Below are 17,422 nucleotides of genomic sequence, written 5' to 3'. Positions count from 1 at the left end.
ATGTTATTTTGGTACAGTTTATTGAACTAAAGAAGTACAGTTTTTAAACAAGCTCTGCCGGCATCTGGACAATCATGGAAATATCATTATCCACAACTCAAGCTTCGAATCTGGTGAAGGGAAATTTAAAAGTCCACAAAGAAAAACTTAAGAAAAACGCCTGCATTGACCAGGAGCGCGCAAAATTTGAGAGGAAACTAAACCATGAAAAACGACTTCTAAAGGAAAAACTATTACAGGCCCAAAGAGCTGGTACACCTAGACCTCCCGATAGAGAGCAACGACTAAAGCTCCCTCCTATCTTAGTGGAAGGCAGTCCCGCCGGCTCGCCTTGCGCGTCACCTCGCCTCGGTCGAAAATCACCGAGTATCGCAGACTTAGCGACCAACAGCCCTTCAGCGAGGCGAAGAGCACAGTCCCTGAGGCCCGAATCACCGAAAATGGCACGGAGAGGGTCGATGAACGAAGCGGATTTAAGAGCTGATTCACCAGTTTCGTCGGCCTTCCTTAACTCACCAATGTCCAACAGACGTGGCACAGTTCCTGCAGTTTTGCCATCACAATTCTCAAGTTCTCTTATGCCAAGGAACTTAGCCATGAGGGACCAGGCAAGGAGAGAAAGCAAAGCGTTTGTTAATGAAGACGAGGATGGAATGAAAAGCCTCAATGAGCAATTTAAGGATCTCGAATCTTGCAGGTATCTACGTAAAGCAGATGGTGTTGACACAAACAATGAGGACAGAGCTAACGAGAAGGGCAACAAAACCCCATGATAAGAATACTTTCTTCTTTAGCACGCGTGGCGACAAAACTTTATACTACCCCAGATTTCTCGTACAAACATAAGGAATAATATACTCAAATAGATTGTTTTTTTTTTACGTAATGGGTAGCAACACTTGTAGGGGATAAGTAAGCAATCTTATATAATCTAAAAACAACTTGTAAATTCGAAATGTTTGTAATCAGATGCATTCAAGGGCCAAACAAGAATAAAGAAGAGGAAAACATTTTTTCAAAACATGACTAGTTGTGATTATAATATCAGATTGAATAAGGGCATAACAGCATGTTCTCAATGGCTGCTATGGGAACGTTAAAGCACCACGATGTTTAATAATCTTTCTTTTGAATTTCCAGATAAGAACATAATCTCGATGCTAAAGATTAAACAATAGAGACTAAAGCATCAAAAAGCATACATAAACCACAAAACCTTCTCCTTGCAATCATAAGTACTTTATTGTTGTTTTCCTTATCAGCAGAGCCGATTGCTAACCATACATTGCCACTTCCTACCATATCATTAAATCTCACTGCTAAAAAGCATAAAATCACAGAACTATATACATAAAATGTTAAAATCTGTCGATGCGTAAATCCTGTAACTAGATTTGGATAGTTATTTTAGTCAAGAGGGTACTAGATAACACCACGATAATGGAAAAAGGGGGGCTATGATGTTTTAGATAATTATTTTAAATCACCATGTGTCCGATTCAAGTCCTGTATGTGGCCGAACACACTTTTATCTTGCACATTCTCCCATAAAAGCGTCACACTGCCAAAAACAGCCTAGGTCCTAGCGGGTTTCCTGTGGTGAATAACAGTTGTGAAGTCAAGGAACCATGTGGGCGAGCTTGACTCATACCCCTCGCCCCCTCAAGGTTTAGCTACAAGCACAGGCAACCCGAAGGGACTAGAAAAAGGCGACGCCAAAGCAATAAAGCATCACTATAATCGAAATTGTAATCGTTAGTTTTCTAACATCAACAGGTATAAATTCGGCCCAATTTATAGATAATAATCTAAAGGTAAAGTCTGCATAGCCTGTGTAGCCTGCATTGCAAGTATAACCTGTATTTCTCGCATAGCTTGCATTGCAAGCTACAGACAGTCCGTAATCCCTTGTACCATAGGAATCCCGGCCTATTCGTCCTCTTTGAATTTCTCCAAATACTCGCGCAAGTAAGCTATGCAAAGCGGCTGTCTTCGCGCCACGTAGTTTACGAGACGAGCTGGCATTATCCCGCCAAAATCAATCTGTACAAAACACAGGGACATAGTTAGCTTCCGGACCATCAGCAGAAAGCTTACGCAAACGGTCAAAAGAGAGTGGAAAGTGAAGACTGAGGACATATTGAATATTTCCCTAGCCTATTAGCCACCATTTGATTCGAGCTTATCCGGAAATGTTTTGGTTTCGAATATTGGGAGTTCTGAGGCGCGCGCGAACGTCAAGGGGCGCTAGATCGTGCCACAGGATTTCCAGAATTCGACAACAATACATAGCCTCGTCCCCAGGCTACTCCCTTGCTGTCAGCTCCATGATGCTTTGCGCGTAGACCAACACTTTCCAATATGGCGGACTTGCGAGAGCAGAAAGGGCCAGTGACGTCATAGCCATGTAGAGCGTGATAGTTCCCGAGAAGCCTAGGGACGAGGCTAAACAATACATTTCCCAATAAGCCCGAATGAGGGCCGGCTAGCAGGCTAATATTTCCGTCATACTGGTCCCTTTTGTACTGCAGCGTGGGTGAAACAATGCAAAATTCTAGCGTGCACACTTGAGTGCTGGTATAAAATAGATTTAATAAATGAATGGTATGATATGCTACCTGCGAGAGATATGAGACCATAGAATACAGCTGACCGTCTTGAAGTACGGGCTCAATCACCCAGCCGCTAGCAAACACCTATTAACATATGTCATAAATAATAACATAAGTCAATTCTTTCGTTAAACAGTTCTTAATTTGTTGCAAATCGTAAGAGTGCAAGTGAAAATGTTGTTTGTTATTTATTTAGTACGGGCTCAATCACCCAGCCACTAGCAAACACCTATTAACATATGTCATAAATAATAACATAAGTCAATTCTTCTTTCGTTAAACAGTTCTTAATTCGTTGCAAATCGTGAGAGTGCAAGTGAAAATGTTGTTTATTATTTATTTTTTCTAGCCTTTGTTAACGTTTCAAACAATGTAGTGGAAAAAATATGTCTCACCTTTCCTCTGACAAGTTCTTTGACTGATGGGCAGTCCGCTGACTCCACAGATACGCCTGCGATAACATACTTTTCAGGCTGTTGAGAGGAAATCAAGCTAAGGTTATTATTTAGCCCATGCAGTAAGGTAATCTCGTGTACTAACGAGACAAGCATCTGTACGACACTACACTTGTGACCGAGCATTTCAGCGGCCAATCTCAGAACTGATTTGCCGCTTGTATGAGGAAAGCCGTTTGATACAGCGGCTCACAAGAAAAGTTACGGAACGGAAAATACAATGGACTCATTGATTTAACGATGTGCCTTGGGAGAAATAAAAACTCGTAAAAAAAATTTGTTATTGTAAAATTATATTGATATTGTTGCAAAAAGGTTATCTGGCTAATTGACGCTATGAAGCTTTACATAAATCTCAAACCCTGCGTTGCTCTAGTTCCCTTTTAGGGATACACCTATTTCACAAAAGGTTGTCAGTGCAAATGGCGAATGGCTTATCAGGCCCGTAGCCAGGGGGGGGAGGGGTTCGGAAGAACCACCTAATACGACTTGAAAATTCTGGCTACGGGCCTGATATGGATACTAATTTATTAGTAAAATTAAAGGTGCTAAATAAAATACAGCAATGTCAGAGCCAAACATTGGTAACCTTTAATGGTTAATTGTTTTGATGTATCAATATTCTTCGAGACGCTAGGTTACTTTCGGTCGTAGAATTTGCCAATCGCCTTTTGCACTGACAACCTTTATTGAAATAGGTGTATATTTAGGGTGTATCCGCCGATGACAAATATACCCTGAAGGGGAATAGATCAACACAGCACTGACAATGCACTTTAAGCATCAGTTTCTCACTAATAAAATTCTTTCACCTGAGAAACCAGAACTGGGAAATAAGGTAAACAGCCATTTGAACCCAGGCCCTAAACAGCCATTTGTACCCCGGCCCTAACAGCCATTTGTACCCAGGCCCTAACACTGACCTCAACACGCTCTACTGTTAGTAGAACGAAGTCCCTGGCTTGCTTGACAAAGCACTGGGCTGTCTCATGGTGCATGTACACTGACAAGAGTAAACCGGTAAAAGCATTACCTCTAGTGAAACAAGGGAGAGCCACGCCCAGGGATTACTGGGAGGCTCTATGTAGGTTTCTCAAGCGACTTTTTAGGGTACAAGAAAAAAATACTGGAGAGGCACACGGGGGGAGGGACAAGGGGATGGTTTGGCTGGGCTGGGCATGTACCCGTGACTATTGCGACATAAGACAACTTATTGCAAATCAGCAATTTTGATGAAGAGGGCGTACACAGATATCCACATAAAAGCCGTCCTCCACATCTCTTTTAATAATAAATTTCCGGCGCTGCCTTTAGATTTACACTTAATTCAACTACTGTTGTTTACTCACGTAGTTTTGAGCTGTCATCTATTTGTTTAATAATCTTTGTTTTCTGTAGAGTAAAACAGCGTGGGTTAGCAGACAGGTCGACAAAATTTGTCAGTGCTGATTTGTCAGTCCTCTATGCGGTGCTTATATGCCTTTAAACACGTTTGTCGATTTGTCAGTCGACAAATCGACAAAATTTGTCAGTGTTGATTTGTCAGTGCTCTGTGCAGTAGTTATATGCCTTTAAACGCGTTTGTCGATTTGTCAGTACTGACAAAGCTGACAAAACAAGACTCCATGTTTGTGCAATCTGGCGACAAACGGCGATAGTGATTTGTGTGGTGCTTTGAGAATTTGTCTGAGAACACCGATTTGGTGCTTTAGCTAGAGGTGATGAACGCCATCTTGGTGCTATGTAACACCGAGAAACTACCACATTGTGTTCATATGACAACTAATAGGTTATACCACATAATCTCTTTTCAGATTCCCCTGATTTTTTCTCATTGATTGTCGCTTTTAACCAAGCGATGGCCTCTCATCCGGGGTCTTACCTTAAGAGTTTTATCGTACACATGTCTGGTCATGTGATTCCTTGCGGCTTCCCAGACTGCAATGGGGGAAACCTTGATGATTCCTCTTCCAAGAAAACTGTGATTATCCATACAAAACACACGTCACTTCCGGTGTGCTTCAGATTTTATAAAAAAAATAAAAACAACATTTTGGGTTACCTGTGGATTTTTTGTCCTGGGCTGACTTTTCGTAAAATGACTACATCTTTTTCTACGCTCTGAAAACTAACGGCATAAAGGGGGAAAAAGTCAATAAACCACTTGTCTCGTAATTTATACATGACACATCACGTGCAACTCATGAGTTTTTATACAAATAGATTCTAGAGCCCGGACAAACAGCCCCGGCCAAAAATCGCCGCCAGCATAAGTGGCACCGCTGCTTCGGCTAAGCACAAGCAAAGAAAGTGCTAGCGAACTATTTCACAACACCTCCTAAAATGGGGCGCAAACAGCGCCAGAATCACTGGCTCAGCAATGCCGAATGTTAGTTAGTACTTCATGTAGCCATCAATATGGTTAGGGTGAGTATCTAGGACACACTACATGAAGTACCAGGCCCGAATGTTTTGGCCATGAATGTTTCACTGTTCCTAGTCTCCTGCGTGCCACAGGAATCCAAATAACCCGAAATCCCTATTTCCAGAAAAAAACTGTAGAGCCTGTATGCAGGCTTATAATGTGGGGAAGTCATTAGAGCCCAATTATTTATGCACTCCAGCTAAATGCACCTCTACTTACCTCCACTCGCCTTCCATGCCCATCTGCTGATTAGGCTCCTCAGTCACAGAAATCTCTACTTTGGAAGCTAGGACAATCTATCAAGAGGCGAACAAGGGCCAATTTAATCACAGGGCTATACGAAATGACGTCTGTCTTGTTTGTGTTGAAAAAAGCACGTATTCCTCCTCAACTGGCCGTATCGCCTTGGTTTCGCTCTTAAGGCGAGCTCTGTTTCTGCGCGCTTTTGACCTTTCAAACGACGCGCTATGTAACTGCCGCCGCCTGGTAAATGAGTTATACGACCCCGAGCGGCGCGTTTTTTTCCTTCTCCATTATAAAATAATTATTTTATAATAATTTTATAATAATAATTTTATTTTATAATGGGCAAGAAAAAAACCCGCGCCGCTGGGGGTCGTGTTACTCGTTTACCAGGTGGCGGTGGTTACATAACGCGTATTCAACACAAACAAGATATTAGACTTCATTTCAGTGTCAGATTATCCTATAGCCCATGATGTAATGATATCAAGTGTGCGAAGAAAGTGACGTCATCTTCTGGGTAATGAATCTAGAAGTAAACGACGGACATGTTGAAAACGTCTAGTTTAGGAAGGAAGTTTGATCATCCATCATGCGTACTGTTTTCCTCGCGCGCAGAGCGCAACATTATACCCTTGGACCAATGATCAAATGTTCTTAACAAATCACGTGACAAACCCCATTATAAAAAAAGAAAAAGAAAAAGGTTATTTTTTGAAATGTGTACTTTTCTGTTGCATCCTTTCGTTAATTGGTTAGGCATTCGGTGCGTTTACACCATTTGAGACACTGCTTAAGTCAAGTCAAGAACTCAAAAACGACCTCACGCTCATAGCGAGGATTTGAATTTTCGGTGATAGAAGCTTACACCATAGACCACCCAGATCGCATCCTCATTACAGATTCCCACTCACGCCTCTCCCAACTATAATTTCTATAGATATAACGGAGAGGTATTATCTACCAACCGCTCCCATAAGTGTGGCAGCGGCTTGGTTGCCTAGCGTCTTATAGTCCACAACATGTCGATCTGAAAACATGAAATTTCAAGAGACCTTTAATCAATGGTAAGGTCATTTTCCTAATAGTTTCCAGGGCCACCTCAACTCCAATAATGCACACTCATACTGGTATGGAATGCCTTTTGTTATCAGTGCAGTGTTTGTAAAGGGGAAAAAAGGAATGGCATAACAAATAAAGTGCCCAGTTTGCGCATTGAGTATGAGTCAAAACGTTTTAATTCTCCTAATATTCCAGGAAAATTACCAAGATGACCGGCGTTTGCCCGGTGTATTTCGCTTTGCGCCGAGTCCTGACCGCCATCTTGTTTTGTTCTGGTCTCGCGCAAGCTGGTGAGAGATTCTGAAAGAAGTCTATGCTGCCACGGGTTATCGGGCTTAACTCACCAAAGGGCAGCTCTATGTTATCTTCGTTGACAGGAAGAACACTACTGGTACTATCCATGCTGGTATCATCAATATCACGCGATTGCTTAACCTCCTCTGATAGAACCTCGCTATCAATAGACGTAGATTCGCTTTCATTGGTCCTTTTTCTCACTTCCGGTGATTTGCGCCTGCGAGACTTTTCTGGTGTCCTTGGCTTGCCCCTCTTCATTTCCGGTGTGTTGTTACCGCTGGCCCGCGATTCCTTGGCCTTCATGAGCTCGACCCACAAATCAACGCCAAAACTCTGCAGGTCCGACATGTTCTCGTCGCCAATTTGCTGCGCCTCTTTGCGATAGCGTGACTCTAACTTGTCACGCAACACAGCCACGGCTTGAGGCTGGGATTGCGTTACCCTATTGACTAGCCTGGGCGGGAGGTTGCCTAAAGGGAGATAAATTGTCATATGGCATGTAGAAAGATGTGGCTAATGTTTGAGAGCACCAAGGAAGTCTTGTCAGAAAAAAAAAACATTTAGTAGGTATGGTTTTTACTGGACTTTACCTTTGAGGTCGACTCTTGAGACGTACGTCACCTGGCAACAAGGTGGATCGGAGCTCATCTCGCGAACCAAAAATCCACCAAGTAATACCTCAGCTCTGAAGCAAAAACAAAAAATACCTATTACCAATTAGGTAATGACGAGCAATTGGCATTCTAATTTAACCCCCCCCCCCCCACCCCCCGTCAAATCTGGTAACACTGAGCCCACTAGGGCGATTCCACAGAAAGTCTCTGGAAGATAAAACTATTATTTTTGTTTGCTTGTTTTCACTTTGGATATAAAATAAAAAAGCTTAATAAACTACGGTCTTGCGCAGTGCACCTAAGACCAGATATCAAGTTGCCTCACGGTTAATCTCCAAGGAAACCCACTAAGAACGCCTGGGTCTAGGCTGGAAATGTACTATTCATTAGACGATAACAGTAAAAACCAGCGAGCAGGAACCCTGGAATTTAACAGCCCGTTAACTTTGTTATACACCATTTACATAAGAACCTGTTTGGCCTAACATTTTTAATAGGTGCAAAATTTTCAATAAATTATTTAAAAAAAACTAGCAACATTACAGAATCTTATGCAATTATACAACTTGATATCCATTGCTGAAGCCATGACATTATTGTCTGGGCCATAAAAAGATGAACCTGTTCGTATAAGAACCTGTAGTCTAACTTGGGAAAATGAAGGTTGTTACTCGCGGGTTTTTACTGTTCTGCAAAGGGCAGCACATATCTCTAAGATATTTGATTTGCATACCTGACAAGGTTTTTGACTGGTGGACAGTCATGGTGCTCAGTCTGTGAACACGAAAACAGGATCATGGTTTGGTTATGAATGGGGGAAACTGGTCCAGACCTTGGACTCTCTTTGCGCTCGACATTCTGGATAACGAGCCAGAATGTCGAGCGCAGAGAGAGTCCAAGGTCTGGACTAGGAGGGGAACGTTAAAGAACAATAAGGCTGAATAATCAAAATTCCTGCGGTTCTCCACCAATTCTCTATGTACTTGTTTTTAATGGTGATTCTACTTACATACACTTTTTTTCCCGTTTATGAGTATTTGGAATGAAATCAGTTTCGAGCATTTCTGTTATCTACAATTTCTTTATCGGATCTCCAAATCTGATCAGTCAAACCCTCTTTTTTTGTGAGGTCCTTTAGAGTGTTGTAGTAATTTTACTTCATTGCTATTGAAAAAAAATTAGCTTCTGACAGTTTTGAAATCGCCACCAAGCCCAACTCGTCATAAAATACTTCAATTCGAGAGTTCCTGGCGCTATCTTTTAGAGCTACCACTATGCATTCGTTTTAAGGCACTTTTTCATATTCAGGTATAATTTCTAAGATTCAACTCGGGTTTTCTGTGGTACGCCGTGATGTCACAGGAAACCTGAAACCACAGGATAACCGAATTGATTGAGCTGTTACTTACAGACTGTGCAGCGACGGCGAATAAGCCTTCAGTGACTTCCCTCATGACGACGTAGTTACAGAAGTCTCTACCGCTGGTCGGCCATATTGCTCTGTACTCCATCCAATTAAAATGGGCCAATGGATGCTTGTATTCGACCATCTTTCCTACAAAGCGGAACTTGTTAGCGCATGTGTAAAACGAAGGTTAGACAAAAGGTTAACTTCTGTCGCTTTACAAAAAGTAACAGCTTGTATCAAAATTAACAAACAACTTGTATTCGAGCATCTTTCCTACAAAGCGGAACTTGTTAGCGCATGTGTAAAACGAAGGTTAGACAGAATGTTAACTTCTGTCGCTTTGCAAAAAGTAACAGGTTTTACTTTGGGTAATAAACAACAAAACCCGAGAAGGAAATATTAGCGTTTTGCTTGATGAAATAGGGCGGATCCAGGAAAAAATTCTGACCTGTACAAACAAAAAGCGCTAAACATTGTCGCCTCAATTGACAGAATGAAGACATCCAGCTCATACTTGTTGTACTACAGTAAAAACCCGCGTATAAAAACAAACAGATTAAGAACACCCAGACCTGATTTTAGGAAATAAAGTACCATTTATATAAAAACACATTCAGCCAGAAAAATGTTATGAAAAAATATCAGAGATCAACACAACTTTTCATTGCACACATAAGACTTCAGTTATACACATTTCCTGAAAAAAGCTTATTCTATTTACTTACAGGCTGATTTTGCAGATTATTACCCTTTATATAAGAACCAAATCAGCCTGAACCGCCAAAATAGGTGTTCTTATAAGCTGGTTTTTACTGCACCTCTAATCAATTCGACCGTAAACAGGTGTAAATAGGTCTGGATCCGTTCAGTCAGTTCACAGATAATACAATGTGCTTCACGTGCAATTGACTAGCTGCTAGTATACTGCTCAATGCAGTCTTCATTCACTAGTCAGTCTGAGCACTGTAACTGAAGATTGCAAAAGAAAAACAAACCCCGATTCACTGCAGCTATTGCAACTCTTGCAGCGGAATTAATACATCCCAGTGACTCACCTTTAAGAAATAAGTCGTCCCACTCGCCTCGGAAGTCAAGGCGGAATATGTACGCCAACACATAGTGGATGGGGACATTCACGAGCCCAACCCCCTTGTACGTGTCGAAAGGCTTCTCTCCGGACTGAGCCGGCCGCTTCATTATCTCCACCTCTCTACAGGAAATCATATGCCTGTATTAGGGAACTTTCACAAGTTACCTGTGTTTTTGTACCGCAAACAAGTCTCTGGCGGATAGAAACTGGGATTGAAGTTTTTCAGAGTTTTTACAGTGACTGATCAAGGATATTTCAAAGGGTTGTTCTATTCATGATAACTGTAACAAAGCCTTTAAAGCTTTGGTCTGCCCTTAAAAAAAGCAGATCACGGACCCTTTTTACGCTCCCGTATATAATGAATCAAACAAAGAATCTTTTTCCATCGGCTAACTCAAGCAATTAGCTCAGATACTCTCAATGAAAAATTGAGAAAAAAAAGTCTTCTTGCAGATAGACCGCTGTTTTCTTTAACAAGGGAGTGATTTATTGGCATTCTGGTTTTATTGGTCCCACAGAACTTCCCCTGGATCCACCACTATCTAAGACCTTGGTCAAACTGGTTTACTGCAATGTAAAGACCTTAGACCATACCATTAATTTCAAAGCAAGTAAATATGCTCACGCCGCAGGAGTACACTATTTAAACTGTGAAAAATGCTGCCAGATAGAAGGCGTTATTCAAACAGCGCCAACATTTGCCAGCATTGGAACAAGACAAAATGTTGGCGACTACATCGAAATGTTTTCACAGAACCTAAATTTCTATAGGAAAACGTATCTAAAATGTACTCACTTGATAGTTCCTATGAGTGTCCATCCGTCTGTACCGGTTTGGGCATTGTAAACTTGCAAAAGTTCCTGCAATAGCGCGTCTGTACGAGAACTGAAAATAACAATAATAACAAAAACAAGAACAACAAGATTAAGAACAAGAACAAGAACAACAACGACAACGACAACAACAACAGACCAAGATAGTGCGCATTATGTCTAATAATGTCGGCTCGGATTAGAGATACTGTAATATCTATCTAAAAAGAAACACTTTTCACATACTTGTCATATACGACATGGCTATCATTTTCTTTTACTTCAAGAAATTCTCCGCCCTTAAAAAAAAAAAAAAGAAAACGTTAGTCTGCAAAGCCAAGGTTGGCTAATCCTCCGCAGGCGTTTTTGGGACAGTGGCTCTCTTGGCTCGCCTAAAAACGCCAATCTCCAACACAATCGGGGTCATTTATCGGGGTCATTCGGGTTGTTTTCCCCAGGGCACACAAACACTTGGCGTTTTGACGTCAACTCTTCTTGTGAACACAAAATTCAGATGCACTCTTAAAAATTAAGAATAAACAAAATAGCCATCAAAGCAGGGATGGGGTGGGGATATTTTTAGTTGTAAATTCTCGGGAATTCTCGTTAATGAACATGAAAGAATTTAAGGAATTTTCTTGAGAATTCTCGGGAACCTCCGACTCATTTTTGAGAATTCTCCGAGAATTCGTGCGTTTATAACAATTCCTATTTATGTGTTAGCATTGATAAGTGACTTACAATTCCTATATGTTCACTGGATGACCCCGATGTCAAGTCTTCTGTTTCTATGTGGAAAGCAAACACGAACCATGGTTTATATGTAACATTAAACTTTTGTTTAATAGAGTCCTTTATATTGTTGGACAATACATGGGCTAGCCATATTGCCAAACATGTGCCTCATACAGTATGTCTTTTAATCCTGTGTTTGATTCACATAAGAGCCAGACACATCTGATGATGTACTCTATACTCATCCTATTGCAACAGGATCAACCTTCCTCATACTCCAGGGGCAAGAAGATATGTCTGCAATTATCTTTCCTCCTTGCCCTGGGGTATACGAGGTTATCTTTCCTCCTTGCCCTGGGGTATACGAGGTTATCTTTCCTCCTTGCCCTGGGGTATACGAGGCTATCTTTCCTCCTTGCAATGGGGTATACGAGGTTATCTTTCCTCCTTGCCCTGGGGTATACGAGGTTATCTTGCCTCCTTGCCCTGGGGTATACGAGGCTATCTTTCCTCCTTGCCCTGGGGTATACGAGGTTATCTTTCCTTCTTGCCCTGGGGTATACGAGGTTATCTTTCCTCCTTGCCCTGGGGTATACGAGGTTATCTTTCCTCCTTGCCCTGGGGTATACGAGGTTATCTTTCCTCCTTGCCCTGGGGTATATGAGGTTATCTTTCCTCCTTGCCCTGGGGTATACAAGGTTATCTTTCCTCCTTGCCCTGGGTTATACGAGTTTATCTTTCCCCCTTGCCCTGGGGTATATAAGGTTATCTTTCCTCCTTGCCCTAGGGTATACGAGGTTATCTTTCCTCCTTGCCCTGGGGTATACGAGGTTATCTTTCCTCCTTGCCCTGGGGTATACCCTGCTGCATGAGAATACTTTATTGGCTTTACAGAAATTTAAAATTTTGTTCTATTTTGCTTAAATATGAAAAAATAAAAGAGTGAATAACAAAAAATGGGATGGGCTCCAGTCACTCTTAAGTCTATCCTCTTTATAAACTTGAAAGTTCTGATTTAAAAGAAGCAGCACCTTTTCAGGAGTGATATGAGTGATTCAACCAATCAAAATTTGCATTTGCTTTAGGTTGCACAGCTCAAAATGTTTGTTATATAGTATCAATATTCCAAAAAGGGGTCTGTTTTTACCTTGATTTCTACTAAAGTCCACAGAATCCAGCATCTCCTCAGTGGAGCACTTAATTGAGTTTGTCGACATGAGACTCTCAAGTTTCACATTGATAAAGTAGTCCTTCAGGCCAGCAAGTCTAGATGCTAGCAACTGAGGAGGACTGGGGCCGAGCAAAGGTGAGCCTGTTGGAGCTGTTGTCATAGTTACTACACATTCAGGATCATCTTGGTTTTCTAAAAAATATGATAAATGTGTTTATAGAAACACTTGTGTGCTTGTTACAAGCATCAGCCCTACTATACTTCCCCCGTTTTTTTCCAAAAAGGACTAGCTTTTAATAGACACGACAGAAAAATGTGACATGACACTTCCACTAAGCCCATTTCACATCTAATAAGGCGGAAAATTTATCTACATACTTAGTAAGTAATAGCAAACAAAAAATGAAAATGACTTTTTGTAAAGTTTCATTGAAAGTTTGAGCTTTTTCATTGAATTTTTCATTTAAATTTTGTGCTTTTTCCCTGAGCCCAGGGTAGGCTAAGGGATGAGTCTCGAGCTTCATTCGTTTACTTTTGTGATGAGGTCCAAAATCTTGTCACATAATGCAGGTGAGTTGACAGCTTTGAAAGCGCAAGGATGATCAAATCTCAGTAGTGCATTCCTTCCTAAGGATATTTGTGTTTTGAAAACCAGTCTTGAATACAAGGCATGGTGGCCATTGTAAGAAATTGTGTCTTCTTTCTCTATCTAGAATTGCGTATTTTCCAGGGTTTTTTTCATCATGTGCTTTTGATATGTCAGAAAAATAACAATGTTTTCAGAAAAGCTTTCAATTCAACATAGAACTTTAACCAACTTTCTTATCAATGGTTGTATAAACCTAAATCTCAATCAAGAATTGAAAAAAAACCCTTCAACTTGCAATTATGTAGCATTCACAGTCAGAGGCACAATGAGGTATCAAAACTTTACCTGAATCTAATTGGGAAATAAGTATGCTGTACCACAGGAACCCCACACAAGGGAAGGCATTCTGCATGCATGTGGCAAACAGCCAGCCCTCATTTGTACCTATTGTTTTCCAATACCTGGAAAAAAGTAACCATAGTAGGGTCAATAAGAGGATTGGTTATATTGGTGCTGTACAGTATATCTCCAAATAGGCACTGAGGATTATGAAATACAGTGTAAGCCTTGGTTTTAGCTTGTAAATATCATAGAGATAGTACAAAATCTATAAGGTTTGGCATTGTTTGATTATTTGAGATCCATAGAATTCTAACTTTTAAAAAAAATTTCTTGACCCTGAGATCTTGTTAAAAATTCTAGACTCCTAGACTGTGTTAAAAAAAAACAAGGCACTAAGACCCCTAAAATTTTGGAAAAAAACAAGACTTAAGAGTAAGAAATGCTGAAATTCCAAGACTTTGCGAAATTTGGAGGTACCCATCGCTACCCCTAATTAAATGGCTTTCCTGCTATCATTGCAGACATTTGCCGTTCAGGAAGCACATAATATAGATCTCACATGCATGTCCCATAAATAGTGCTACACAAGAAATTTTTATTTTTCATTACTGATAGAAAATAGGCAAAGTGTTGATTTTCTATAGAAGGATTTTTTTAAAGCAATTAAAATCGCTAAAAAGTTAGTGAGTAGGAGGGCGGGAGAAGAGGTCCAAAATTTTTATTCTTAGCCCCTTTTTTTTAAAAATAGTTAAGGTTATATTAAAGGAGACAATCATTATTTTACCTTGAATGAATAATACTTGTGTCTTGCTGGAAATACTGAAGAGCTCTTATAAATAGTTCACTTGATGATCCCTGAATTACAGGTGCTGCCGATAAGACGTCATGCCCTTGAGACACAGTAACCATGGAAACATTTTGTATAGTGGGGTCCCATTCTTGTAAGCATTTATGGTCCTCCATTGCACTCATAATATCCTAAACAAAAAGGATGCATTTAATCTATTTTTCTTCTTAATATGCTAAACAATGTGTCCATTTAAGCTGCATGGAAAGGGAATTGATGTACCCTTCTGCGACCTTCTCCCTACCTCTTCCCTCTTTCTCCACATCCAACCACCGTTTGACTTCTAAACCTCTACACAACAACCATCCTCTTACTTGTAAGCCATCTCTTCATCCCAATATATCACTCTTACTTCTAGCCCTCTACGGCCCCCCTCATCCCTCTTCTAGCCCTCGCTACAACCACCATTTTTGTCCTTTTTTAAAGTCCTCTCTACAGCCCCTTTAATCCTTCTTATTGCTAACCCTCTCTTCACCCCTCTTACTTCTAGCCCCTTAATCACTCTTATTTCTAGCTCTCTCTTCAGCCGCCACTTGCCCCACTTTTTTCTAGCCTTCTCCACCACCATACCATCAACCTGCCCTCAACCTGAAGGACCATACAAAATAGTTGAGGGGCTAAGGGATAGAGCAGAGGGAGGGGGTTGTTTGTAGTATATAACTGTACTGATTGTCTTTCCCCCTAACAACCTCTACTAAACATATATTCATATATTCATATTTTACCTGCAATGAAGCTGGAACAGTAACAGAACAGGCATACACCAAACCACTGATATGTGATACTGAGTTGTCAATAACTTTGTTCCATATTCGCACTCCATTAGCTACTGTATTTAGACTCCACCCTCTGTTATGGCATGGAGGAGAGTTCTAAAAATAAAAAGATATCTCTTCTTTTTGTTGATAGATCTATACAACTTACTGAGAATTTTGCGTGAACAATTTGGTTGCTTCCATCAGTAAAGCTTTTTAAGAATTTTAAAATTTACTCATCCATCTAGGTGTTGGCTATAAATTTCCACAATTTGGTTATGAAGAATACACAAAATTGCAGTAATGGCTCCAAAACATTTCATTATATGTACGTAAATAGAGATCCTTTTTTTTATATTTATTTTTCATAATTAAGTGAGATGCTTTGTTTTTATTTTCATATGCCACTTTTTTTTTGATCTCATAAAATTCAGAATGCTATCATTTAGTCCCTATTGCAATAAGCCATAATAGATGATATCTCATGTGCTACAAAATCAATCAAGTGGTTTTATTTTCCAGATGTTGCTTTGAGTGTATGTGAAGATCAAGGACTTTTATTTTTTAGGCGTCATTATAGGTTTGCTTATTCTAAAAATCTTTATATTTTATATTTCATACTTGTAAATTATCATTTCAGTTTAATTGTGAAACCTGCATAATGTAATTACTTGAGATACTGAAAAAAAATGAGTTTCAATTTGAAGGATTTAAAGCCTATTTTCATGATTTCCACCAACTCCTAAATAAATTACTGATTTGAGATTTGCATATCTCCAAGAAAATTGCAAAACCAATGAAAAAATATTCACAAAATTGAATTAGAAGTGGATAATTGATTTGTGAAGGAAATAACACAGACAATATTGAGTTGGTAGAATCCTAATCATTGCACTAATGAAGTTCAAATCTAGAGTATTGTGCTGCCATTGGTCAATCAGTTATGCAAATTAAGATCACTTGTTCTTGAAAACCACAACACATGGTCATTCATGTCAAAACCTCCAACCTTTGAACACAAGTCTGACGTAACTGTTGGATGTTGATCCCAAGTTAAAAAATACACTTTTTAACAGTTTGCAATCTATGCAATTAGAGTGATAGAATATGGATTTTTGCACGACATATTTTTATCGAAACTATAAACATCAATTAGGACACATTTTAAAAGAATCTCTTCTTTATTATTGCGTTTTGCTCGCGTCAGGTGTAAATTTTTAAAGCGCTTACAAATGGTTCATGTCTTTCGATCCGGAGGTCTTATGACTTGCTTTGGTTTGGGGATAGCTCAACAAGATGTTGGAAAATGAACTAATGGAAGAGATAAAATTCCATCAGACATAAGTTATTAAGTTATAAGGATCCGAATAAAACAAAACTTACTTTCTTTATAAGCTTGATTTTTTCAACTGCAGGAACAGAATCGTTGTGTTTTGGCTGTGAAAGAAGAAGAACAAAATTGCTATGCATAAAATATTATTCCGCTAAAAACCAAGCAATATTTGAAGATTTGTTAACAGTCTTCTCTGCGCCAAACCTCCACTTACCGCTTTAGACATGAAATACAGTAATGGAATGAGGAAAGCCATAAATGCCACAGTTACCACAGCTAGGAGGCCAAAGAGCCATAGAAAAGTTGATATCATTGTCTTTCCTCTTGGTGTACGGCCCAGGAAATGCGACAACCTGGATGAAAGGCGAAAGTGAGACTTCGATCTGTTGCCGGAAATAGCGCGCCCGCGATACACTTGCGGCGTTCTGTTTCCGGTTAGTAAAAATAGGAATAGATGGGAGAGTTCGCAAGTATTTTTCCGTTTTTTTTTTTTAGCAATTTTTGACTACTTCAAGGGTGGTTAGTGTGCTTTATTGTTTGGAAAGGATATGCATGGAAATAAAATTGATTCTTTTGCTGAAAGAAAAATCCTATGTCGTGTTATTCCTTTACTCGCGTTTTTTTTATAGCT

At 40.0% G+C, this 17,422-nt stretch overlaps 1 protein-coding gene across 2 annotated transcripts; it reads right to left on the bottom strand.

Moving 5' to 3' along the window:
* Nucleotides 1–1,220: 1,220 nt before the first annotated feature.
* Nucleotides 1,221–17,194, bottom strand: LOC116604069. 2 transcript variants are annotated; one of them, XM_032365930.2, is made up of 23 exons: nt 17,006–17,194; nt 16,842–16,895; nt 15,429–15,575; nt 14,641–14,834; nt 13,860–13,975; nt 12,902–13,117; nt 11,761–11,807; nt 11,266–11,318; nt 11,003–11,092; nt 10,172–10,326; nt 9,118–9,263; nt 8,442–8,482; nt 7,685–7,779; nt 7,142–7,564; nt 6,704–6,765; nt 5,712–5,788; nt 5,130–5,195; nt 4,950–5,046; nt 4,417–4,459; nt 3,991–4,070; nt 3,008–3,085; nt 2,619–2,696; nt 1,221–2,043 (listed from the first exon to the last, which is right to left on the bottom strand). In XM_032365930.2, the coding sequence occupies exons 1-23, from the start codon at nt 17,102–17,104 to the stop codon at nt 1,930–1,932; spliced, it is 2,571 nt and encodes an 856-aa protein (XP_032221821.2). In that variant the 5' UTR covers nt 17,105–17,194; the 3' UTR covers nt 1,221–1,929. The 2 variants fall into 2 exon arrangements, with proteins under 2 accessions (XP_032221821.2, XP_048585764.1); XM_048729807.1 differs by having other exon boundaries at nt 17,063–17,193.
* Nucleotides 17,195–17,422: the final 228 nt, after the last annotated feature.

Source organism: Nematostella vectensis, chromosome 7, assembly GCF_932526225.1.
Source record: "Nematostella vectensis chromosome 7, jaNemVect1.1, whole genome shotgun sequence".
Lineage (NCBI taxonomy): Eukaryota > Metazoa > Cnidaria > Anthozoa > Actiniaria > Edwardsiidae > Nematostella > Nematostella vectensis.
The sequence above is the reverse complement of the archived record's forward strand: the minus strand, read 5'-3'. Positions and strand labels throughout refer to the sequence as shown.